The sequence below is a fragment of the Necator americanus genome, chromosome V (assembly GCF_031761385.1).
Source record: "Necator americanus strain Aroian chromosome V, whole genome shotgun sequence".
Classification (NCBI taxonomy): domain Eukaryota; kingdom Metazoa; phylum Nematoda; class Chromadorea; order Rhabditida; family Ancylostomatidae; genus Necator; species Necator americanus.
Window position 1 is genome coordinate 34,232,434 of NC_087375.1, and position 27,213 is coordinate 34,259,646.

General features: G+C 41.0%; 2 protein-coding genes across 3 annotated transcripts; both read right to left on the reverse strand.

Moving 5' to 3' along the window:
• Positions 1-773: 773 nt before the first annotated feature.
• RB195_016072 (uncharacterized protein) lies at positions 774-1,369 on the reverse strand (the record flags this gene model as incomplete). 2 transcript variants are annotated; one of them, XM_064207067.1, is made up of 2 exons in its annotated part: positions 774-872; positions 1,088-1,369. In XM_064207067.1, the coding sequence occupies 2 exons, from the start codon at positions 1,367-1,369 to the stop codon at positions 774-776; spliced, it is 381 nt and encodes a 126-aa protein (XP_064062947.1). The 2 variants fall into 2 exon arrangements, with proteins under 2 accessions (XP_064062947.1, XP_064062948.1); XM_064207066.1 differs by lacking the exon at positions 774-872 and having other exon boundaries at positions 1,082-1,369.
• A 3,358-nt stretch (positions 1,370-4,727) lies between these two features.
• On the reverse strand, positions 4,728-20,012 carry RB195_016073 (uncharacterized protein; the record flags this gene model as incomplete). The annotated part of the gene is made up of 9 exons (XM_064207068.1): positions 4,728-5,046; positions 6,246-6,321; positions 7,112-7,177; positions 7,442-7,528; positions 9,012-9,084; positions 9,350-9,439; positions 11,339-11,425; positions 19,855-19,937; positions 19,988-20,012. The coding sequence occupies 9 exons, from the start codon at positions 20,010-20,012 to the stop codon at positions 4,728-4,730; spliced, it is 906 nt and encodes a 301-aa protein (XP_064062949.1).
• Positions 20,013-27,213: the final 7,201 nt, after the last annotated feature.

The window sequence follows — 27,213 nt, forward strand, 5'->3', positions numbered from 1 at the left end:
ACTGCAAACGACTGCCAACTAATGCCGAAATCATTTTTGGAATTTCACTAAAGAACGAGCGGGTGTAATAACAAACATCAACACTAACATTATGCATGCCTATTAATGTACGCCATACTAAGGAAATAGACATCAGCCAGCGTCTTAATTCTATTTGAGCTGCAATGTCTACGAGGAAGTTCACCGGGTGCCATCTGCTGGCGGCCGGGCACCATAATGGCTCGAGGAAATTGTAAATTACAATTACGTACCTCGTCGTACAGCATAGTATTCAAATTACTTTCGATGCGTTTCATGAATTTGGGTAATGGGATGTAACCAACTGTGTTACATCGACCTTCTATTACTTGCACGACTCCACTACACCATGTTGCCTTCCATATCTCCATTGGCAACGGGAACAACAACAGAACAGAAGTTACGACATTGAACAGGACCCCAAGGGAAGGTAAGTCAGAAATTACAACAGAGCTGGCGCGAGCGAGTGGATAATCATCACAAGTTGTCTCTTCCAACCACTCGCTTACGCTGCGTATGCCCTGTCATTCGTGGCATGTTGTTGGGTGCCCTAGGTACCTCTACCCATTCGTGAATTACTTGACTTACTTGACTTAATCGGCGGGTTGATGTCATCCCCTGACGCGATTACGCGCATCTTCGCCAAGGTGTGCCGTCCTTCAACATAGCTCTGCTCAACCTTCTCGATCTTGCACGAATCAATACATTCGTCGCTATTCCACATTTTTGGGAACTTTAGGTCTCGCTTCAACTGCCTATCCACATCGAATGTCCTCAGGTCCTCTTTCACCACCTTTGTCAGAGATTTCCATTTTCGCCCACATGGCCTCCTCTAGCTTGAAATCGACAAACTCCTCAAATTAGTTGAAAGAGGCGATCTGCTGGTCTCCTTAACATATGACAAAAGAAGCGAAGACGATTTTAAGAGCCACTTTCGATTGCGGTGCAAGATGTTGCACCGCCGGTACACCACATCGATTTCCGCGTAAAGCTCTTCAATGTGGCATATTCTAGGCCAAACGTAGCCATGTAGTTTAATCTAAGCAGCTTTCTTTCCGTGCAGTTAAACCTGTTCATCACCGCAGTTGGTAGTTGGTGCCGCCCAAGTCTCCGATCCGTACATCATGATGAGGCGAACCGTGGATAGGTAGACTAGCAGCTTGACTTCGTTGGAGATTTGGTCGACAAAGGAGATAAGTGCATAAATGGCCTTAGTGCATCTTTGCAGTGTGTCTTTCTTATAGCTGCAGTATTCCTCCAGCACACAACTCATGTAACAGAACTCATCGATGGGTTCTATCGGTTGTCCGTCCACCTTGATTCCCGCTCGAGGTTTCGATGAGGTCCACATCTGTTTGCATTTATTAGGGCGTAGACGTAGTCCATAGGTTGTCGGGATACTCGAGATCAGTCAGGGAGCATCTTGACGGTGCCAAGACGATGTTAGCAGAACACTGATCGATTGTTCTTCGTATGATGTCATGGAAAACGAAGTTGGATAGGAAGCGTCCTCCACTGCCTCTTGTCTTACTCCTTTTACCACTCCTATTGAGAGAATCCCAACGCACGTTTGACCCCGGTTGAGATTAATTCATCTCTCGATTGTTTATTCAAATGTTATATTCTGAACACTCGCTTAGGAAGTCAAAAAGAAAATAAATTATTAGGGCCCTTCACATAGAATTCACCGATGATGTTATTCAATCCTTTCAATCATTTAGATTTTAGAGAGATTTATTAGAACCAACATCTCAAGGAACATACAAACCGGCTCAAAGAAATGATAAGGCAAATCCTGTCTGCAAAATGCACCCAAAAGAAACGTCAGTGACCGACACGACGGTTATGTCCAACGTATTCAGAAGCACGGCAACCAAACCATGCACAAAAAAAGCAAAAAAGTAAAAAAAAAATTAGGAGAAATAACAAGATTTCCCCTTTCTTTTTATTTTGATTTTTACCTTGTGAATCCTTGTAATAATCTGCAGACAAGAAAAAAAAACATTTCAGTGCAAGTTAATACTGTTTGTTGCTCAAAGTCTGAGCCAGACTCTGCTGCAGAGCTCCAAACCTGCTGGTTCAAGGAATAATTTGTTACTTTTTTTTTATCAAAACAAAAATTGTATCCAGAACGGGAATGAATGCTTAGTTGTTATAAAAATTTATTGAAGATCACCCCACTCTACAAAAAGTGTCGTCCTGATTCTTTTTAATCCACTGATTCTTATTTTTCTAAATTATTAAGATGAAGTGTCAGTTGTATAAAACAGAGCATTTCCATAAGCTAATTTCTGATTTCAGTCAAAGTGGTGCGACTGCTGACGCATTTTGTGAGGATTCTGCTGTGCACGCAAGTCATGGGATGAGGGATGAAAGCACAAAAAAGAACGAGGAAGGTGAAGAAAATTGAATAAAATAAGAAAAAAACACGGATAAAACAATGGAGGAAGACTCGTTGAACTAGGAGATCGGTCACTAAAAAATACGGGTCATGTAAACGTGAGTAAGAATGTGATTCGTCTTTAAGACCAACGTAAGACTCCTCTTTCTTGAGCGTAAAGACCAAAAACGTTTGAAAATTTTAAGTATTACTTCCTCTCCAATCACAAGACCGATCTTAGCATTAGCAATTCGATTAGACTTAAAGAATGTTGTGTCGGAAAAACTCAGCTTAATCCACCCAGCCCATCACTTCAATGGTCTAGCGAAATTAAATCACTTGGGTTCGGAACAATCACGACAGCATTAAAACACAGTTTTTCTTTATACGAGCTATTTTTGAGTTCCAGGATAGAAAAGGCAACAAATTATTTCTCAAACGGTCTGAAAGTCGGGGTGAAGCCGGACTTCACACTTTCTGTGCTGTTCGCTGCTTTCGCCTCCACTGATCAATAAAAAACTAATACTACTGAATACACCAATAATAATAATAATAATAATAATAATAATAATAATAATAATAATACTGAATACACTAATAATAGTACACTAAATATCACAAATTTTGTTGAAAAAAAAAGAAACGAATTTTGCAGAGCGATAAAAATTTGGAAAGTAGATTTTGTGTGTAACATAATAAAACCTCTTGTAAAAAAGCATTGTTTGAGATGTTACTCATGAAAACCAGAACATCAACAATTATCATAAAATGATGTCTTAACATAAAATGACGTGAATGACATCATTATAGTGAAAAAGATAACGTTCCACGTCACATCAGCCTTTAAACAGCCGTTCCCATGCTCATTTTCAATTCTCGAAAAAGAGATGTTATAAACCTGAGGCAAACATACTGAAATAGATGCGCAGGAGTAGTCTAAAGGTGAAACATAGGTAGTGGTAACGACAATGAAACGGTCCCAATGTCGCAGCTGCCTTTCGTGGCACGCACATGAGGTTACTGCGCGATACTACTGCACCAGGGCGCACCAAGTTAACGCCGTGGGACCCTTTTTCACAAAATTTCACACCCGTGACAGAATAAGCCCGTTATTGTATAGCATGATTGTGAAGTACGACTAGTTGCGTGCATTTGTTCCGGTTTCTTTGTTGTACTCTCTGCTCATTCCCCATCAATATCGAACCATTTGTGAAAGTAGATTTTGCATACACTCAGCGAACTATCATAACTAAGTAGTAAGTAGTAGAATAAATCACAGCACTTGAACTATCGGATGGATGGAGATTGCAGGCCACAGAGCGAAAATGTTCATTCGCTATTTCTGTCATTTTTGCGATTTTAGTTGCTGTGGGAAACTTTAGTTTGTCTTCACTTTATCTAATGTTGCAAGAAGCGGAGCTAGCGAAACAACCAGTAAAATTGCGATGAACCCCAACTTTATCTAGTTTTTGCGAAATTTTTGTTCCACGTAAACGACGAACTTCATTAGCGCATTAGAGCAGCTCAACAACATTGATTGATTGATTAGATTGCAGAGCTACTTTCTTTTCTGGATGGATCTTGTTGCTCTCTCAGCACTTTACATAGGTTATACTTATTTACATAGCACTTTATACAGCTTGATTATATAGCCTTCCTTTATATAGCTTTCCGTAGCAAAGAAAAATAGAAATGTTTCGGTAAAGTTTGATGCAACTATTTCTACAGTGTACTTCTGAACTTGCAAAAGATTCAGTTATCCATAGTATGAGTTGACACTGTTAATGAAGTAACTTACTTCTGGTCTTTGGAACAACGGAACTTTAGGCCTGGCTCATACCAAGAATGTCCTATTCATGTCATACTCTTCTCTATTTCGCTCCCCGATAACCTCGACATTTTTGTGGAAAAGGGCAACAATAAAAAATTAGAGAAATTATCAATGAACGGAACTGATTTTACTTCCTTCATAGAAGCCATACTGTTCACAGTCGTGTAGTGAATTCGTATTTCTCGAAAGTTTAAACTTTGTGTTATCAAAAAAATCACTAAATATTATAAATTTTGTTGAAAAAAAAAACAAGAAACGAATTTTGCAGAGCGATGAAAATTTGGAAAGTAGATTTTGTGTGTAACATAATGAAACCTCTTGTAAAAAAGCATTGTTTGAGATGTTACTCATGAAAACCAGAATAGTAATCGAGTATGAGTACCAAAGCTATTTTATTCAGTGATGAATAGGTCAGTACTTCGGAATCAGATAATTGCAGGAAAGCTTTGGTTCTGATTTTGCAGTTGTTAAAATAAACATTCTGTGCGTCATTTGTTTTTATCTTCCCGACTGTTCCTTTCTGCTGCTCCTTGTCGTTATGTTGCTTCTGTTGTTTTTCGCACTATCGTCCCCCGATCTTGTGCTATTTCCATGGCTTTTCATGCTCGATCCCGTTTTCGCGCTCTTGGTGCTCGTTGTCTTCGCACTTTTATCGCTTTTTCTACTTTTGTTGGACCTGAGACTTTTTGCACGTTCATCTCTTGCCTGTCTTCTAGATTTGTCTCTTTTTGATTTCATTATGATACATCCGATCAAGGTTGGAATGATGGCTATCAGTAGAATTGCAGCAACAATGACAAGAATCAGGAAAATGATGCTGAAAAACGAATGATTCTTGAATTGTTCACAAGTACCTGAAGATGTATGTGTGTGTAAAAATTGCACAATCAAGAAAGATGTGTAAAACAAGTTGCTGTCCTGCAGATTTTGAACTGAACCGGCTCAAATCCATTAATTAGGCGGAGATCAAGCACTTTATTCCAAAACAATCTGAACGTCCGGCTAGAGCCGGACTTCGCACATCTTGCAGTTCTCCCTTCTCTTCCCCTTTCAATAATGACTAGAAATAGCTGCATCTTTTGTGAATTTTTGCAACAAGATTAGTCTCTTCCATTTCTTCCTAACTGCCGTAAAAAACGGTCCGGACATTACGGCTTCGGTCTTTCCGGCGCGCTACTTTCCACCAGGAGTTCGATTGGAGCGCGCCAGTCTTGTGCACCCGAAGCATCTTCCGGGCTTTTTACGGCAATTAGGAAGAAATCGACGAAATCACTCTCCTCTCCATAATCTACTATGCAGTATACGAATACTCCACCTCAGATTCGTGGAGTGATGCCTTTAAGCAACCATGAACATGCGCGTGTCAAATTTTAAGTAAGAGGTGCTAACATTCTGATGAGACAAAAGGACTGTTGCATTAAAAACTGAGTTATTCCCAATTTTTGAGCCGTCGCACCAATCTCACGCTGTGGAATTCTCCTCCGCGCGTTCTGGCGCACCACCTCGACGCCGTCGTACTCGTTTAAATCTATTCTGCTCTATCTGACGCCGTTGCACCAACTCGAGGCCGAAGGTCCTGTCTCACTGCTTTCTTTGAATTTTGCTACACACAAATTAACGCAAAAACACACCAACGGCTTATTCTTCCGTTTGTATATAGCTCATACTACTATTATTGTCGGCTAAGAAATTTAACAATTACGAGAAGTTCTCCCACACGCACAACAGGACTGGAACTCAATTAATGGATCGTATATACCAGAGTGTTTCAAATATCGCACCTAACTTCTATGCTTTTTTACAGTTGCAGAGTTACCAAAATTAGGAGAGGTATTCGAATAATTCGCGCTTTTCATTGACGCTTTCAGAGTTGGCAGAAAGTGGCAAAAAATAAGGCAAAGAACAACATTCGTCTAGAAAAGAAAGAACATTTAAAAATAAAATTGCTTTCTGCTATTTCAGTGCAGATTTCGGCAGCGCGCGGTAAAATTATATGGAAGGCAATAAGGAGCTTACAAGTCCATGTCTATATCACCGCTTTCCTTTCCTCCTTTGTCCCCGTTCTTCTCTTGTTCGCTTCCTTTCAAAGCTCCTGTACAAAAAAAAAATAAATGGTAAAGTTTCCGACGTTCAAATTAACTTGGGATACATCGACGCGTCTTCTACAATTCGTAATCGTTTACGTTTCTGGTGTTTACCAATACAAGTGGCTTGTGGGGTAAGCCCAGGTATTAATTTATCGACCCCGGAGGGATGAAGGGAATGATTGGCGTAAGGGCGGTCTCGAACCATCGACCAAGTAGCCACAACGGGTCTCTTACAGACTGCGCTATATGTGATTAGCCAATCTGAATCCAAAGTTTGAGTATATTATGGTGTCCCACATGTCCTAAATAAAGAAATGTGCTTGCTCAAAGTTATGCATGCTACCATTGACTATCCAAACTTGCGGTAACTATTCTTTGGATGGTCGTCTAGTCTCATACCGAGCAGAGCGTTCCGATCTAATTCTATACCCAAAATTGGGATACTGAGGCGTTCAAATCTTGCCTCAATATTTCTCGATATTATTCTGGCTCGAAATGCAGAGTGTGCTATCATTATAGCAAACACCAGTCAAATTGTGACGAGAGTTGTTTAGTTTCCATGCTTGAAGCAAGGGTTTTGCAATTGTAGGTGGAAATTCCAGGACAAAATAACAAATCAATTAAAGTTCGAGGTCGCCATAAATTGGGAGAAGCAGATTCTGAGAAAGCTTTCAAAAGGAATTTGGATATATGAATTTTTTACAGCTAAATGACATTTCTACTCTCCCAGAATGCGGACGGGTACAAAAAATTGTTTTTGTTTTTTTTTTCATAAACACGTCGCATTTAAAGTACCTGGCTCTTCCGTAGTTTCTTCGATTGTACCCGGCTGGTGAGATGTTGTTGTGTAAGTTGTGTGTTCTGAAACTAGTTGTTTGTTGTTCCAGCCGCAAATGAGTATAATGATCTGCCAAATTCAATGCGTAGGTGAGAAGAGAAAGAGAGAAAAAAAAAGAAGGAGAGGGCGTATAGAATGAACTTGACGTTGACAACTCAATGTCGCATCGTAACCAATAAATTTTCTGGTCCGTCCAGTCAGCCATGCATAATAATTATTTTTTGCTTTAGGAGAAAGAGGTAACAAATGAGAAGTAGTGAGAATCTGATGCCTCAAGTAAAGCTTACCTTTTTCCGTAGTATTGCTTTCTGTAGTCGTAGTTACAATAGATTCAGTGGCGATGGTAGATCGAGTCTCAAGCGCGAATTTTCTTTCTTGAAGTATTCACATAACATCAACAAGTATGACATGACATGGTAATTTAACCTTTGTATGAGGAAAGTTAGGGTTTTCATGACTAGTTCCTTCAAAAAAACTAGCCTTTGCTAGATGTCAGAGAATATTACAACCTTAAGCTCACTGGTTCAAAACTGCTAGAGAAACTTGTTGTTGAAGAAATATATTTTATTTCAGGTACTTCAATTATTAATTGGTAGCTTGATGTGTTCCTAGTTGTTCCACTTAGGCCATAAAAGATGGTACAAAAGATCATAAAGTTTTCCATGGAGAACTGTTATTAGATTGCTCAAGCTGTAACGATCACTACCCAAGTGTGTGGTAACCGGTCTTTCACCCGTCCATCATATGAAAATAAGCATTCAGATTTAACCTTAGATACAATAAGTTCGAGCTACCCTGATATTAAAGTCTTGTCTAGTATGTTCAAAGACCGAGTATCACGATTTTGGAGCGGTCCAGAACCAACAATGAAAGCGCAGAATTTGAACAGTTGATTGCGGAACCAGAACCGTGGTCCGCCTCATCCTTAAGTAATTACTGTAAGAAAAAACGGCGTGAATACTGCTGAAGTTCCTACGAGTTACGTTAGAGCGCGTCTCCTTTTACATCCTCCTATCCCTCAGCTGCTTAGCCATTGCTTTCACATGAATATGCTGATAGAAACGCATCATTGTTCTTCGACTGCTCGTTGGTGGAATCGATGAGTGCAGAATTGTTTCTCGAGGAAAGATATCGTCTTTTTCAATAAAAAAAAATCCTTGCCTTCCACGCTGTTTTCTTACTACGATTATGGAGAGGTGAGGGGAACCGTGGTCACGGGTTATCTACTACCCGAATCCTACGCTCTCGCTGTGTGTTCCCCACCACTAAATGCCTTGAAGGGCATCACCCCACGAATCTGAGGTGGAACGGATTTCAGGTGAAGTTTTCGTATACGGGACCGTCCATTTCTTCCTAATTGCCGTAAAAAACGGCCCGGAAGATACGGCTTCGAGCGTTCCGGCGCATTATTTTCCACAAGAAGTTCGATTGGAGCGCGCCAGCCCTCTGCGCGCGCCGCATCTTCCAGGTCATTTTTTACGGCAATTAGGAAGAAATGGACGGAATCACTCTACTCTCCGTAATCTACGATCCCGTATACGAATACTCCATCTGAAATCCGTACCACCTCAGATTCATGAGGTGACGCCTTTAAGTTACGAACTGTGTCCATATTCCGCTGGAATGATATAAGAAGTTGAAGTGGCGAGCAGAAAACATCTGCAACTGTAGTTGAGAACATTTGAACATTTGAAATGACTGCTTTATATTAGTTTATTTACAGCACTTGCATTTCAGTACTTACTGTACTTGTAACAAGTAGAAGGTACAGTATAGTTGCACTAAGGTAAATTTGCAGAAAAACAGGTCACTTGGGTCCAGACTTTCTCTCGTAAGAGGAATCAATTTGTTTCATACCTCTAGATACCTTCATGATGCACTTGGAGAAATCACTTTTCTTGTCGTTATCAGGAGATTTCTTCCAAAGTTCCTATTAACGCATCATTATTTGCTATGAAATATTGCAGGAAAATTAACAGTCATTTAAGGCGACTTAATAAAAGACATGGAACACAATTGAAAAAAGGGGAAAAATCGGAAATCTGATGTAATTGCAGAACTGGGTTAATATATGCAATTTTTCCTTTTTGAAGTGCTCTTGTACTCAGCAAAAGCACCCTCACCTCAATGAACCACTCTTCCAGCAAACATCTTTCTATCTGATCGAGTATCAGTCGATTAAATATCATACTTACCTGCAATGTCGGAAAATCCATGTTGCAGTAATCAGTGTCGCAATAACAAACATAATGAAATAATGTTTTAACGCAGAGTGAAGTTCTTATCTGAAAGGTGATGCTGTCAGTTGTTAATAAGACAATTTTAAAGAGATAGCAGTGTGCCTACTGTATTGTACTGTACTTGTTATTTTCTCTATAATTTGCATAAAAATGGGTGGTATTGACTTCCCACGTCTTTATCCGCCCATTCTGATCACGCTCCTTTGGGTGCTCCAAAAGTTGGGAAATTTTGTCGAAGGTGCTTTTGGGAGTATGCAATATCGTTGTCTTGATAATTATGACAAATTTATAATTCTGGAGACTTTCGGTTACGTGACCACCCCACCTACTGGATTAGTGTGGAAAGCTGCACGTTCTTACTGTGATAATTCTGAAATACGCATTGATAGGTGCCTAAAAGTAGAGAGAGCCGAACCAGAAAAAGCTCTGTGAATGGTGCGTTCAACCTTGTCTCAAATCTTCTGCATTATACTCAGTTTCTTCTGCTTCGTTAGGCAGTGGAGAAATTTTTGAAGTTGATTAGTGTTATATGAAGTGCGAGATTCATTGTTTCTGATCCCGTTCTTCTTTTGCCTCATCGGGACCTAGTGATACTTCCATTGGCTCGATAACGAGAGATGGTTTCCCAGTATCTCTAGCTTTACCGAGCAGCGATTTTGTTATCAGAGCACGTTGTGAAGAAATCCCGCCACTCAATGGGCAGACGACGAGATGATCAGATGGTTGGAGACAAGTGGATGCGGGTGTTGAACAGATGTAAGTAGAGTCCTGATAATCCGCTCCATTCATTCCTGGAGCAGTGATGTTTTCCACAATGCTCCACGGAGCAGTCATTATCGTCTTATAATTGACGAAGTTCCGAGAGATATAGGAGCTGACCTCAGCATTCCTCATCCTCGCCTACTACTCTCACTCTTATCTACTTCAGTTCCTGTCTTGCGCTCCTGCGAAGCTCTTGCGAGCGCAAACTAGTTACAGTTGTAGCAGGTCTATAGTTACATGCGATTCATGCGGCTTAACGCTTACGCGTCAGAGTTTTATCAAGGAGATCATCCTTCGCGGTATCAAAAACTATGTTTTCCCCGCAACTCGTGCAGTCATGGTCGTCAAGTTTCCATCGAGAATTTTAGTCGTCTTGATAGAATCAGGAACCCCTTTCCAGCTCTTGCCACCGCAAAAAAATTGAACCCGAGGTGAAGTTGTTCATCCCTCTTTCTCTCACCAAATTCTGCGCAGAGGTCACCACCAGTGAAATTGAAGAAGTCGCGAAGGTATGGCTGTTCTCCGTTGAAATTCTCAGAGTCCTTCTAGAAACTTTCTACCTACTCTTTCTCGTATCCTGTAAGGATAAGCGAGAATGGCAGTCAATGCTGGGAGCAACCTCATCATCTTATTATCAGTAGCATTCAGTATGAGCGTCGAGTTTTAGTAAACGAATTGACAAAAAGAAAAACTTTGCTAACTCTTCTTTTGTCGCTGGTTCCTCTTTCAGCCCGATGATGGATATAGACAGGTCCTCTTTATCAAAGAAAGTAACTCTTTAAGCTAATGAGATTAACGAAATGAGACCCCGAATACTGGATTTTATTACTCAGGAAGGTTCGCTTCCACGACCTTCGATTCATAAAGCTGAAAGTGGTGTTTTAATTTCTAGCTTTGACTTTCGGAGAACATTGTTACCTAGAAATATAACAGCATTGGAAATTCCTGCGAGCGCTGCCTTTGGCATTTATTGACATTTATTCTACCCATGCCTGGACTGGTTTTTTTGAACGACAGTTACTCTCAATAATAAATTTTCCACACTATTTCTGGAGTCAAAGGTAGGTAAGAATGGGTCAGGGATAATGTGCTCTAAGCTGTGCATTGCTTCTCTTAACTTTCTTCCACCATTAAACTTGAGCGATCTGTCGTGTACAGTTTGAGTTCATTGAACAAACTCACATCAGCATAACCGACGTCGAAGTACCCTTCTGGTTCGTTAAGGCAGTCCAGAGCAATGTAAACTGCACATAACTTTTGTGTATCAATCTAGAGTAGAAGTGAATATATTGAAAGAAATGCAGATTGGTGAAATGTAAACATAATGTAAAAATATAGTCCAGTTCTGAAAAAAGGGTCTTGGGTGCGGAAATGCAAGTGCTGTACGAAATTTATGGCGAATGCACCCCGTTGTCATTGCAGTCACTGCTCATTTCATCGCTCATATATGGTTGGTACGGTTGAGGTGGATGTTTGTGAAGATCCCTAAACTCTTTGCACCTCTTTGAAACCCACTGATGTGTAGAAGCTCTACCGCTTCTTGAAAATAGATTTGCGACTATTGTTCCAAGAATTCACGTCGGATTCTTTCGAAATGTTGTCGTGAGACTTTTCTATCATAGAATGAATACTTCTGTCTTTTGATCAGAGATTCACGTTTTGTTCAAGGATCCAACTGCACGATCAAGGTAAGCCAGATAGATGTGTAGCGGAGACACAGAGAGTGAGTTGCTAAAGTCGAGCCGTAATCAAATGGGCAAAAAACAAGTGCTATATACTGTGCGTAAGTTAGTAAAGCAGAAATAGTCGTAATTCAGCCTGAACATCCTATACACTTAGCGTAATTGAAATCCAAAATGCGAATTAACAACATGCATCAAATTGGATTGTCGATTACTGCAACGCAATGGGTAGACCATCAATCCAACCTCCTTGAAGTTGGGAATCAGTATGGGTGGTGTGAAAGGCTTTTTGCTTATCTTTCCTTATTTCGACAACTAAGTTTTGGTAAAATTTTGCCTATGGTCTAAGGTTTCATGTATTCCATGCATCACTTCTACATTTAGAGAATATTCAAACTTCAGCTTAAAACACTCCGTCGATACCAATATAATACAGAAACAATTTAAAAGCATTACTCGAAGTTTGGGTTTTTTTTTTCAATTATTCCCAACATTTATACAGAATGATGTTTTAACATAAAATGACTTGAACGACATCGTCGTACTGATAAAGATAGCGTTCCACTTATGTTTTCTTGTTATGCCAACGAGGTTTAGGTGAAACTTTTTTATTGGCCTGACGTTTCGACAAACTCGTCTTTTCCAAAGGCCTGAAAATGGTTCGAGGTCTTTGATACCATGCATATCCCAACTCCTCTCTCCTCGCCAAGCCTCAATATTTTTCCAAGTACACCACACAAGACCTTCAAAAGGAAAACAACTGACCAGTTCCACCGACTAGCGGGGTTGGTAAACCATCGCGTTCTTTAAGATTGTCACCAAGGCGAATTAGATCTACGCACTGTGCAGTATCCTCAAGTACTGGTGTGTGGATAACGTTAAGGAACTGCATGTGGGACAATCTTATATCTCACAGAGTGTTACGAACGGCAAGAAGTCATTGGTAGTTGATAAGCACTCATTTTTGTTATTCATGGACGGATTCTTGACTGAAATCCAGAATGCTTCCAATGCCTTCCTAGCAGATATTTCTTTTTCGTGGGCTAATATCGTACATTTCACTTCAAACTCATTTCCATCATGCTTACCATTTCTTTGGCGCCCTAACGGTGTCATCGAACTTCCTCGCCTTTTACCGGCCAAATGTTCCTTGATATCCTTCCAGTTTCTCCAATATAAATGGCCTTCCACGTTAGGCATTCTATTTGGTAAATAACTCCGATGTTCGTGCAATCACCGGCCTACCGAATGGACAAACCACGCTACATTCTGACACGCATTGCCTATCGTAGAATCTATTGCGAACTAACTGTCGTTTGATGCTGTCGCTCGGGATGTTCACCAACACAACATCATCTTGCAGCTGTGCTCGCAAAAGAGTCCGGTGCATAGCAGCAGTTAGGGAGTCAGAGGCGAAGGGGATGCACAAAGAAATTCTAATTTCGCGTGGGATCCTCACTGTCTTGTTCGCAGTTCGAGATTGGGTGTTAGATTTCGATCTCGTGTAACCGTTTGAACTAGCTATACTTCTGGCTAGTTTTAGTGATTCCTCCCGTTCTCTATCCCCTGTGCACATTGCTGTTGCTGTCTTGCCCATATTTCGGATAACTGCCTTTTTCATGCCATTAGGATGGGCTGACTTTGCGTTCATCACTACGTTTTTCAAGCTTTCCTTGCGATACCATTTTACACTTGCAATGTCATTGTTTGGTTTTGTTTGAGCATTCAAATAAGGCAGCCAACCATCTTTTGGTTGTTCTCGAGTGAGTTTTATGTACTGCGATCGTTCATTCAAAATTCTAAACCATTCATCCATTTCGGATTGCGTTGATGTTATAATGAAGCAACCATCGATATAACGGCAGTACATCTGTGGAAGACGTTCTATCACTGGTTGTTCTATTCTGCTCCTGAAGCAAACGGCAAGAACTGGAGCAAGCCTTTGGCCCATAGCAAGTCTTCTTATTTGAGAGAAATATTTTCCTGACCATTTAAAAATATTGCACTGGAGGCATTCGTTGATCAGGATCATTGTGCATTGCTTGTTTAGACCAAAAGTTTTTATACTACAGCCGTGTCTATCTAGCATTTCAGATAACGCTTGTAACGCCTGTTTCTTTTGAACGTTTGTGTACAAAGACGTCACGTTAAATGACTCCATGACACAATTTTGTTCGAATGTGACATTTTTTTAAGACTTTCAAGGATTTGTGAACTACTTGATAGATGAGAAGAAACTTTTGGCAGTCGTTGACTCACAATTCTATTTAAAAACCAAGAGATACGGTCTGTTGGTACTCCTACACAATTTATTATTGGCCTTATTTTATGTCTCCGCTGAGACATTGAGCGTAGGTCGTTACTTGAAAGCTTATGCGTTTTAATGAGGCTGTAAAAACATGGTAGTTCGGTGTTTCTATTTTTAACCTGCTCGGGAATCTTTCGTCAACCCCAGCAGCCTTACCGACGCTCATCCAAACATGGTTCAGACGTTTATATTGTGCAGTAAACTCTTTTTCTGTAACTTGGCGATAAATACTATTATCCATTAAATGCCGTCCCGTTATTTCCCGATCTAGTGTTTGTGGCATAACTACCAACTCTCCTCCCTTGTCGCTCACCAAGATACGCAGTGTCCCATAAGATATTCGTTCCCGAACTTCTGGAACCCTTGCCATTGATGCCTTGTTAAGTTTCTACGCCGCTGATTTCGGTGTTGTGTGAAAGCGGCTAACACTCCCGCTGATACAATTCTAAACTTTACATCGGCTTCACGAACTGGTTCAAGTTCTTTATAAAAAGTACGAGAAAACGGGACAGATTGAAATAGCTTCCTGCTTACAAACGTGGATTGTGGTGTGTTTTCATGTTTGGCCTTGATCCTAAGTTGGTCAATAAGTATTTGAAGGCCTCCTACAACATTACGGAAGACCGCCCCATTGACATTCTGAGCTATCGAAAATGAGGGTCCCAGGCTTAAGAAGTCCATAGCATTATTGGAAACATGAGTATCACGAATTACTGTGACTCTGGAAGTTCGATCAGTGTTCGTATTTTGATCAGAGCGTGTTGATAGTCGGTGGTCTGTGGATATATTGCTCTCACAAACAAGGTCGCGATGAGTACTCGAAAGTCTATCGTACTTCGCACGTAAAGTAGATTTGGCGTTAGACCGGATAATGTTACAGATCGCCCTCGACCCACCCTCAGTTTTCTCCAAATTCGATTTGGTAGAAGACGACGACATGCCTGTTCTTTAGCATTACATTTCAACAATGAAGTATACAATATACGCATATATATATATATATATATATATATATATATATCATCATGATATATAATAACGAGCTTAGTCCTCGTGTGTGTGTATGTGTGTGTGTGTGTGTGTGTGTGTGTGTGTGTGTGTGTGTTTGTCTGTGTGTCACGAAATTCGAAAAAGGGGGTGCGACGGGTCCACCCGGCGTCGGATTGGGGCGATATGGTCATATAGCTATAAAATGGGTTGCGACGGGTCCTGCGGTGTCGGATTGACGCGCCGGCGCCAGATACCCAAAGAAGGAGTGCGACGGGTCCACCGGCGCCAGATACCTGTAGAAGGGGAGCGACGTATCCACCGGCGGCAGATACCTATGGAAGGGGGTGCGACGGGTCCACCGGCGCCAGATACCCATATAAAGGGTGCGACGGGTCCACCGGCGCCAGATACCCATAGAAGGAGTGCGACGGGTCCACCGGCGCCAGATAGCCATAATATGAGGTGCGACGGGTCCACCGGCGCCAGGTACCTGTAGAAAGGGAGCGACGGATCCACCGGCGGCAGATACCCATAGAAGGGGTGTGACGGGTCCAACGGCGCCAGATTGCTATAATATGTGACGGATCCACCGGCGTCGGTGGACCCGGTCATTGGAGCGCAATAAATTAGTGTGCATGACGCAAAAGGTAAATGGTTGCAGCCGTTTCATCGCCGTAACCACTTGGCGCCTTGCTCTTCACCTTTATGACTACTCCCGTGTGACTATTTCCTTCCAGAAACTGGCTGCTTAAATTGTAGCAAAATGTTTATGTGATTTGACGTGGAACGTTATCTTTATCAGTAGGATGATGTCTTTCACGTTATTTTATGTTAAAACATCATTCTGTGATAACTATTGGGGGAAAACAGGAGGAACACCCATACTTCGAGTGATGCTTTCAAATTGTATCTATATTATTCTGGCATCGAAGGAGTGTTTGTAGCTGATGGTCGAATATTCTCCAAATGTAGAATTGACGCGTTTAGAAGGAAAACTTCGTAACCTTTCGCCTTAATTTATAATATAAAGAAGAGAAGGAAAGCGTTGTTAAAAAAACACAAATCTAATTTTACAGAAAACACCACTACTATTAACTTTCATTGATCAGTGAAGGGGAGCGAAGCTAAAATCACCGAAAGTCTGAAGTACGGCTTTAGCCGGACATTCAGGCTGGTATATATATATATATATATATATATATATATATATATACAATATATATAATTACAACATCTAAGATACAACGATAAAGAAGAACAATTTTAGGGTGGCTTTCAGGAAGGCAGCATGTCACTCCCAAATTCTTGATAGAAATGAATTAATTAAATTACATGAATAACGTTCCACGTCAGATCATGTACATTTTTGGCTACTATTTGAGTAGCCGTTTGCATGCGTGTTTTCGCTTTCCGTTGAAGGCATGTCGACGACTATAAAAAGAGGGTGCGACGGGTTCACCGGCGTCAGATTGGTGCGCGTGCGCCAGATACTTACGGAAGATGTTGCGGCGAGTCCACCGGCTTCCAGTTGGTGCGCCGACGCCAGATAGCTATAGGGGGGATGGCGACGGGTCCATCGACGTCGAATTACTGTGTCGTGGTGTAGAAGTATGGCGCAGTAAAATCGTGTGCATGTTGCAAAGTTAAATGGGATCTTGCGAACGTTTCATAGTCGTATCCACTTTCTTTGTTCATTTTCATCTACGACTCCTCCGTTCTTCAGAAAGTGGAAACACGAATGCTAACTGCTCCTTATGTAGTAGACAACTGTTTACATGATCTGATGTGAAACGCTATCTTTTTCAGTACGATGATGTCGTTCACTTCATTTTATGTGAAACAACATATGATCAGTGTGGGGGAAACAAGATTGAAATCTATACTTTGAATAATGATTCCAATTCATGTCTGTATTACATTGGTATCGATGGATTGCTTGAAGGTGATGTTTGAATGTTCTGCAAATGTAGAACTGACGCGTTTACAAAGAAAACTATGAAATCTTCAGCCATAGATACATCCATATATACATACATAAACCATTTAGTGATGAATAGTGATGAAAGGAGAGTTGAAAGCTACGCACTGGCTGTGAAGAACGACTTGAACTCGGAGAATTATGTAGCAACGTCGTCAAAAATCGCCTCCACACGTTTCCAAAGGGCTTAAACTCTGGGTTGTAAGCGCTGACGCTCGAAAACCACCCAGAAGTACGGCAAAGATGCACTTAACGATGAACTCAATACGTAATATCCAAGATACCAAACCAGCAGGCGGTAATTGTCGGAACTGATACAAAGATCGGACTTGAACAACAATCTTACCCGCTTGAAAAATTATTCTACTCCACGGAGCAAACATCGGACAGTGGAGTTTGTCTGGGGAACCTTTGCAAGTAGACGAACCTCATCTTTGCATCTACTTTCAAGAGGAATACCATCAGTGCGATAAGCAACCATTCTGATACAAAAGGAACAGCGAAACCGGAGGACACCTACTTTCTATTACTATTTCTTTCCTTCTTTCTATTATTATTAATATTTCTATTATTTCCATTTCTATTCTTTCTATTATTATTATTCTACTTTCTATTTCTATTTATTATTATTCAACATTGCCATCGAAGACATAATGCGAAGAATAGTTGAGCAGTGTCCCACTGTCTACAGGCCTCTTGGTGGATCTTGAGTACGTCGACTATGTGGTAATATTCGCCTCAAGCAGCGCGAAGTTACAACATGTTGTTCACCTCGAATCGAATTTACCTCCAGGCATTCGCATTCGCACTCGCTTTCGCACGGCATTCAACTCATTAACCAAATGCTTGTGGTTGACCTCCATTGCCATGAAAGTCAAGCTAGAAGTCTACCTATTCGCATTTCACCCTATCATAGTGTAGGGATCGGAAACTTGAGCAGCACCAACGACGATGACGCAGAAGCTTGACTGCCTGGAGAGAGCGCTGTTTAGACGACTGTAACGCTACCTTTAGTCGATGATGTGTTATAATGAATAATTTTACTCTGGAGTGGATATGTTGTACTGGGGAAAGACACCAGCATCTTTTCCGTTCTTCTGAAGAAGTCTTAAAAAACCTTTTTGCTTCTTTGGCCAGATTATGAGGTGGTCTTGTCCAAGTTGTCCCAAGGATGCTGCCAAACTCAAACTGGGTCTGCCGTTAATGGAATAGCGGAGAATGCATAGGTGCTATGCGAGGTCAAGATCAAGATCGAACAGGATGGGCTCGGATATAACGACATACACAGGAAAAGATGAGGATAGCCTCTAATGCCTTTAAGCAGATGTTTGTCTCTCATGAGTGAATATCATACACATAATTTCGAACTCGTGCTTATCATGTTTCTCATTTCTCTGCCACTTTATTGATTCCAAGCAAAAAAGTCAACGAATCACAAAAATACCCATGAGCATACCAAGTACGAACGGTCACGAGAGATCTAAGTCTAACACTTTATCTCGAAATGCGAATAAAACAGTGAGAGGCTCAGAAGACAGAATTCTACTGTGCATCTTCTCCATCTCAGAGTACCTAAACGCTGCGATATACCAAACTCCTTTCCGAGCACCTTTGCAAGATGATGCTGTATTGGTAAAGTATTGGTGAACCTCCTGAACTGCTGCATTAAACGACAGCTGTTTCATACCAGTCTATAAAACAGGCAAAGTGCGTCGGAATGTTGCTTCGTTTGTAAATAACATGTGCAAAACTGGAGATTCATGCGTAACATTAGACACTGTGTGATTGGAGTAATCTAGCAAATTGGGTCCCCTGCGTGTAGCGCCACTCACTTTAGAGAAACTAGAAGGATGAAAAGGAGCATGTGTATTAAAGATCATTTCACTTGTAGAGTGCGCGTTCTATCACATCATTAGGTAGGCACAAGACTGGGAATCGTGATGGTAATGAGTCTAGAAATGAAGTGCACGATATCAACCTTTGAGCATACCATTGCATTGCGGTTTCCGTTAGCACCTTTTGTGCCATTGTCGAGACCGGGCAAGAGTAGAGGAGACTCATGGGATGTGCAAAACATCAAAAACCTCAAACTAGTTTCGGGTTTTCGTTTAAAAAAACAGGTAGTCGAGTCGAAACGTCAGGCTGAAAATAAACTTCAACCAAATGTCCTTGTCAAAAAAAGACACCATGAATCCGATTGATACTACCATATATTATAGCATCAAAATCTTTAGGCCATTCTTAAGCGTAAGTAACGTAGTTCTTAATGTTAAAGGCCACAAATAAAAGTCAAGCAGAACGCCGTAGTCAAAACAAGAGAACGTGAAATCGCTCGACAATATCATGGTTTCAAGAAGATATCGGTTCAATATTTGTATACCTTCCCAGCATATGCGAATACAATCACAAATTGAATCCCCTATGGTTTCTCACTCGCTACTTTGTCTAACACAGCCCCATGATTCTCACATCCCATCATCTACTGAGAACCGTTGTGAGAGAACTGCACTGTGCAGTGAGTAAAACCGCATACGAGTCCAAACGTGCGCCAAGGGGACATCTGATAGATATAGCGTAGTGTTTCCGCAGAACACGCTAACAAAAGAGCTGAAAAGAAATGGTTGTCATTTCAGAAGGCAGTCATGTCTGGCTGATCACGGTCTTACAAACATAGGTACCGACATTCAATAGACAAAACGATCGGTGTGCTTTACACAACGTTAAGTGCGTAATCAAGTACCGTTTGTAGCTCTTTATTAAATTTTCCAATGTAGCACTTTAAACCAGATGCACCAGTAAGAACGTATAGAACGAGAACGTAAACTGAAATAAAGGCATCAAAACGTCAGCGTAAAGATTCGATAACGACTCACAGCAAATAATACGACCGCTCGACATCACTACTGAAAACGACTACTGCATCACCGAGATCATTTTTCGAAATTGTTTTCACTAAAGAACGAGCGGGTGTAATAACAAACATCAACACCAACATTATGCCTATTAATGTACGCCATACTAAGGAAATAGACATCAGCCAACGTCTTAATTCTACTTGAGCTGCGATATCTATGAGGAAATTCACCGAGTGCCATCTGCTGGCGGTCGGGAACCACAATGGCTCGGGGAAATTGTCGATTACAATTACGTACCTGGTCGTACAGCATAGTATTCAAATTGCTTTCCTCTGTGATGCCTTTCATGAATTTGGGTAATGGGATGTAACCAACTGTGTTACATCAACATTCTATTACTTGCGCGATTCCACTGTACCATGTTGCCTTCCGCAACGAGAACATCACAAACAACAGAACACAATTTACGACATTGGACGAGGCATCAAGGGAGGGTAAGTGAGAAATTACAACAGAGCTGGCGCGAGCTAGTGGACAATCATCACACGTTGTCTCTTCCAATCACTCGCAGACGCTGCGTATGGCTGCCGTACCACTTGTGGCGCGTTGTTAGGTGCCTAACAATGTTGTTATCATGGCTGACCTATCAAATCGTGGATATATCCCATTATCATGAATTTCGTGATTTGGTACCTTCAACAAATGCTGATGTTTTGCATGCCATCTTACACAGACATTTTCATCTTTTTCATTAGAAACTTGAGGGCATATGAGAGTTTTCTGAGAGGTGAACCTCATAAACTCTATAATTCGAGATATCATTTAGAACATCTGAATTTACAAAAATGTTTACTTTATGTCTAATTAAAGATATGTAATACTTACTTTTGCGTAACGCGCTGCCATTGTATCGATGCCCAGAAAACATAACATAAAATAACATATGCATAGCAAACAAAAATTAAAGAAAAGGAAGGAAAAAAAAGAGAGATATAAAGTTTTCTGAGCATTTTCTGATACAGTGCCAACGGCTTACGCAAAAGTCATTATTTCATGTATTTCATTAGGTATAAAATAAAGCCATATCTGCATATTTTTGAGGATCCAACGACATTTGTTGGAAAAAAAAATCACAGAAAACAGCATTCTGTTAAAAATGTCGATGCGAGCAACAACTACTGTAAGTTAAGTTCCACTTTGTCTAAAAAAAGTGAGTGAAAAAAAATCAAAAAGGAGATTACATTGATAATTGCGCTAGAAGGGAATGGATTCAGCGTGCTTAAAACCTGCCTAGATGTTGCGGATAAGTTTATACTGTAAAGTTAAGTGTACAGTGGCAAAAGAATTGATAACAGAAGAAATTAGTACTCCCAAGGATCCCTCCCAAAATATGTCTCTCCTGCTTTGCCTTTTCTAACGTATCTGCGATTAAAAAAATGCGTAAATTTGCTTCAAACAGATTCACCTGGAAGTATACATAATTTCACAATGATCTAGAAAAAAAACTTCTTATACATTATTTCACAATGATCTAGAAAAAAACTTCTATCTACTTTCCTCTTTTCTCGCTGTATTATGCATCCTCCAGTTAGGATGACTACGAATCTATTGCCAAACCGCGCAAACTTTCTGCTGATGATTGTTAGGATGAAAACATCTCCAGTTCGCAAAAGAATCTTTGAATTATAATTGCTAACTACTTCTATTGCAACTTAGTGTTTGCTGTTCAACCCTCAAAGATTTTGTGAAGTTTGTAGACGATTGATCGAGAAAAAGAAATGGGACTACTGAATATTATCTTCTGATGAGATGCTAAAATAAGAGATCATGAGATCCTGACGAATTTGACGGTTTTTCACAGTTTTTGCGTCTTTCTTTTTCGAGCTTTCGTACTTTTCATTACAAATCTCTTGCTCTTTTAATAAGGTCTTTTAATAAAACATCTACGAATTTCCGACTGTAAGCTCCAGTTACTCTCGATGTTGCTGTGTTTTAACATACCGCTGGAGTTTTCTTTTAGAATTTCGAGGCCAATTTATGCTCACTAGTGTGGTGCGGACAATTATTTTGACGCGATCCGGCGGCACCGCCATATTCAATAGGTTTAAAACAATTAAAGAGTGGGTGAATAGTTATTAATGGGAACATCAACCAAAAACATCATTGGAAGACGAAACTGCCGTTGAATAAAGGAGCAATGGCTTTCCAGGCTTCAGATGCTGAGATTAATCTATCTTACGATCGTTTTGCAAGCGCTGTGGGTATACACAATTTCTCATATATTGTTCGTAAACATTCTACTCAGAAGTGCGAAAGTTCGACTTTCCTTGAATCTTGGCATAGAGATTGCAACTTGTTGATAGTCGAATTTAAGCAACAGCCAAGATTGTTAACAAAATTTATTACGGCTAACGTTTCGGCGTTGTCGCCTTCGTCAGAGCCTGGAAAGTAAGAACATTTGCAATATATCCTCTCAAATGCCTCATTCAGAACAAGTCATCATCCCCTAGGATATTACACCCGTAAAAAACCAAAAAAGCGTAAATCGTTGTGCCTACCTCAGTAGCAGCGTTGCCGAGATGTTAGCGGATATCGCGTGGTGCAATCGCTCCGCTGATACTAATTAGGATGCGACCCGCATATGACTCCGTAGTTCAAACCCGCAAAGGTCTTGATACAGAGCCAGCTCGTTGGTCACAGCTAAGCACTCTTCCTTTCTATTCATTTTTGGACCTTTTGCATTTATCCAAAACGCTTCTAAAGTTCTGCAAGCTATAATTTCGGGTTCGTACGATAGAATTGTGACAGCTATGCAGAAAGGAACGTTTTCATGGCATTGTCTGCGGTGAACTCCGAGGGGAGTTGCTGCATTCGATTGTCCTTAGATGTTCTTATTCTGTCCGTGGGGCCACCTACGTTTCTTATGATAGGACGTACTTTGAATACATCCGGGTCTTCTGAAAGGAAAGCAAAGGAAGAGAGTTCGTGTGTTTTTGTTAGCAGATATAGAACTGGGCAAGCAGGAAGTTCGTATTTTTTCCGTAAATACGAACGTCCTGCTTGCTTCTAGCTCCCACACTAGCCATTGCATTCATGTCCAAAATAGAACAACCCATTCTGGAACGGAAACCTTTCCTCTATTGCCGTTATATTGATGACTGTTGCATTATATGCCCCACTCAAGACGAGATGGACACTTGTTTCGAGCTTCTAAACCAACAGTCCCCTTACATACGGTTCACAAGGGAGAAACCCAAAGAAAATTGGCTGTCCTTCCTTAATGTAGAAATACAGTGGTCCAATGGTGAATGGAAGACACGATGGTTCCGAAAACCTAGCAACAAAAACATTTTAGTTCATTGTCTTTCCCTTGGAAAACTAAGAAATCTGTGGTTAAAAACATGTTTAGGACAGCCGTAAGGGTGACATCGGATGTCCAGGAGCGGATCGATGCGATCAACCTAGCGCAATGCATCGCGAATTCTAACGGTTACATTGGTAATGTAGCACGTAGGCCAGATCTTGGTGCGCAGCGAGAATATGCCACACTGGTTGACTGCCCTTTATAACCGACGATCTGAGTAAAGCTATACGGGCTAGTCTGGTGAAATGCGGTCTCGAGGACCAAGTGAGAGTTGTGGAAATACCTCCAACAAATCTCAAAAAACAACTAGTTCGAAACAGAATGTACGACCGCTTCTGTCTCACTCCAGACTGTATAATATGCCCATTGGGAAGGAAGGGGACAGCATGGTCTCTGGTGTAGTCTATCTAATTTCGTGCAAAATATGTGGGGACCAATACATTGGCGAAACAGGGCGCCCCCTTTGTGTACGCATTAAGGAACATCTAAGGACAATCGAATGCAGCAACTCCCCTCGGAGTTCACCGCAGACAATGTCATGAAAACGTTCCTTTCTGCATAGCTGTCACAATTCTATCGTACGAACCCGAAATTATAGCTTGCAGAACTTTAGAAGCGTTTTGGATAAATGCAAAAGGTCCAAAAATGAATAGAAAGGAAGAGTGCTTAGCTGTGACCAACGAGCTGGCTCTGTATCAAGACCTTTGCGGGTTTGAACTACTCGCATCCTAATTAGTATCAGCGGAGCGATTGCACCACGCGATATCCGCTAACATCACGGCAACGCTGCTACTGAGGTAGGCACAACGATTTACGCTTTTTTGGTTTTTGTTTACGGGTGTAATATCCTAGGGAATGATGACTTGTTCTGAATGAGGCATTTGAGAGGATATATTGCAAATGTTCTTACTTTCCAGGCTCTGACGAAGGCGACAACGCCGAAACGTTAGCCGTAATAAATTTTGTTAACATTCTACTCAGCCACATAGGAAATCAAGAATAAAATAAAAATAAAGCTAATTGGACCTTTCTTGAGACAAACACTCCGCAATGTGATCCGCAATATGAACACAATGTGATCAAGTTATTCCATTTTACTCTTCAAAGTATTTTCAGCTTTTTTTTTTATTAATTTGCTTGAGCTATGGCCAAGATTGGTATTGATATTTATTAACAACTAACGTTTCGGCATTTTCGCCTTCGTCAGAACCTGGAAAAATCGTAGCCATTAGTGATTTAATCTCTCAAACGCCTTATCACCTACAGAAAGCATCCAAACGGTAGGCTAGGTAAACTCAAACATCAATACAAAGGCTAGTGTTTACCTCATTTAGACTTGGTAACGCAATAGATCATCACGAACCACAACTGCGAAGTCAAGCAAGTCAAGTCAAGAAAATAAATAAAAAGCTAGTTATTCAACATGCCAAGATTCAAGGACAGTCGAACATGGGCAATTCTAAGCAGACTCAGTTCAGAGGGCTAACGATAGTGAAATTAGAGAAGCAGAGGTTAAAAAGACGGTTGCCTCATACGCTGTCCAGTAAACCTGCTTGAACCGCTAGAACTGGACGACGGAACTGAGCAGGATCAATCCAATACGGAGCACGCTACTGAAGAAGAAGAAGCACGAGCGAGAAATACATATATTATTAGAAATATTTCCTTTACAGACAGATGTGGATACTCACCACTGTACTGCCGAGGAACGGGGAACGAAGGGCGGGTGTAGCGCATTCGGGTAAAGATTTCGCTGCCTGCGCAATCGATCAGAGGTTCGAATCCGCCCTAGTGCTCACCAAGCGTGTCACCCCTCCGCGGTCGATAAATTAGTACCAGTGTTGTCTGGGAGGATAAAAGCACTGATTTACTAGCCCCAGCAAGTCATTCTAGAGACCAGTTACACGTTCGTGAACCCCGAATAGTTCGGAATTGAAGTAAACGTGGTGGAGCATCCCAAGCAGACTGATTAACGCCAAACACTTAATCCTTTATCTTTTAGCAGCGCAGATTACAACATGTTTTTAAACTTGCATCGAAATTGGCTGCAGCCTACGGACTTCGACTCCGCCGTGGTAAATGCAAGCATATGTGGGTGTTCTCGAGACCCTCAACGGGAGAGATCATCAGGGTGGACGGATAACCTATCGAACTCGTCGATGTTATTCTGCTGTTTGGGCTGTATGCTGAAAAACGATGGCAGGTACGAGAGCGATATTCAGCGTTAAAGCGAATTTGGCATTCAATCCACTGACCAAGTTCCGGTGGTTACCTAAAGTCAAGCCGCAGGTCTCCCATCCATCACGATGCAGGGATGATAGATTTGGGCAGCGTCATCGACGGTGATGAAGAAATTTTAACTGCATGGAGAGAAACTTATTTGTTAGGCTATATTTAGCCGATGGTGTGCCATAACCAATGACTATACTTTAAAGGCAGCATACCACGAATCTGAGGTGGTACGGATCTCAGTTGGAGTATCCGTATACGGGGTCGTAAGTTATGGAGACCGGTTCCGCTCATCTCTCCCTGAATCACTGTAAGCAGCCGGCCCCTGAATGCTGTTTTGTGCGATGCGTTCTATTGCGGCGCGCCACCCTTGCACGCGTAGCGTCCCTTACTGCCTATCGGGGCAGTCCGTTAAGCAGGCGAACTGGCACTTCCTTCAAATAGTTTTATCCGCTGGAATATATACTTTCACAACGATTTAGAACAATATTTTTCTAGCAACTTTTCTCCCTTCTCGCTTCGCAATACATCCTCCAGGTAGAATGGTAGCGCTAATCTATTGCCAAACTGCGCACACTTTCTGCTGGTGATTGTTAGGATGAAAGCATTTCCAGCCCGGAAAAGAGGTTCTAAATTGAAATTGCTAACTGCTCCATTGCAATTTCGTGTTATTTGCATCTTTAACGCTTAAGAATTTTGTAAAGTTTGTAGAGCTACGCTTTGACTGTACCAAGTCCTGTAAGTGTGATGAGGTGGCTATCGAGGACGAGCAAAAAATGCTACTATTGAATTTCAGATGCTTATGGAATGATAATATGAAAGATTTCGGGTCCCTGACGAATTTAACGTATTTAACGACTTTATCCCTTCTTCTCGAGATTTTGTAGTTTCTTTTAGTCACCCGTCGTTCCTTAACTAAAACATTTCCAAATTTTCGATTGACAGCTTCAGCTACTTTCTACATTGCTGTGTTTCAACAGCGCCGGGGTTGTTCTCTAGGCTTTGAAAGCCAATTTTCACTCACTCTTTGTGATTTAGGCTCAATCTAGCAGCCTTGCCAAATTCGATAGGAAAGAGAGTTCAAAATTCTGCGTTGTTCCTCGCTCCGCAATTACGGCTTTGAAAAATTGAAAAATGAAAAGAAGTTTTCATTTTTCATTCTTTAATTTCTGTTAATGATATTCCAAATAAAAAACTAGGGAAGTTAGAAACGCAGAATTTTGGTGTAATGTAGGAAAATGGCTCTCCACAGCCGTGCATAATTGTATCTTGCATTACTGTCAGCGTCGCAGCGTCGTTCTTCAGCAGCTCGTGGAGCCCTTTTTACACTAATTTTATCCCTATCGCCAGCCGTAGATGTCTGCTTTTCTTGTCAAAATTGTCGAAATTCCTTCTTTGATGGATGATATGATCCAACTGACGCCAAATACTTGCCAAAAGGATTGTATCACAACAGACCCTGAGATTATATTCGAAAAGGTGTTCAGAAATTCAAGCTTTCATATTTCTCCAAAAGATCGAGAAATGTGAATGCGACAATAAGAAATTTTTGATTTATCATTTCTAACTTAATTATCATTTCTAACTTTTGATTGGTATGTGAAATTGTGGATTGTCTTTACTTTGAACCTTTGTTGCGAGAAACGAAGCT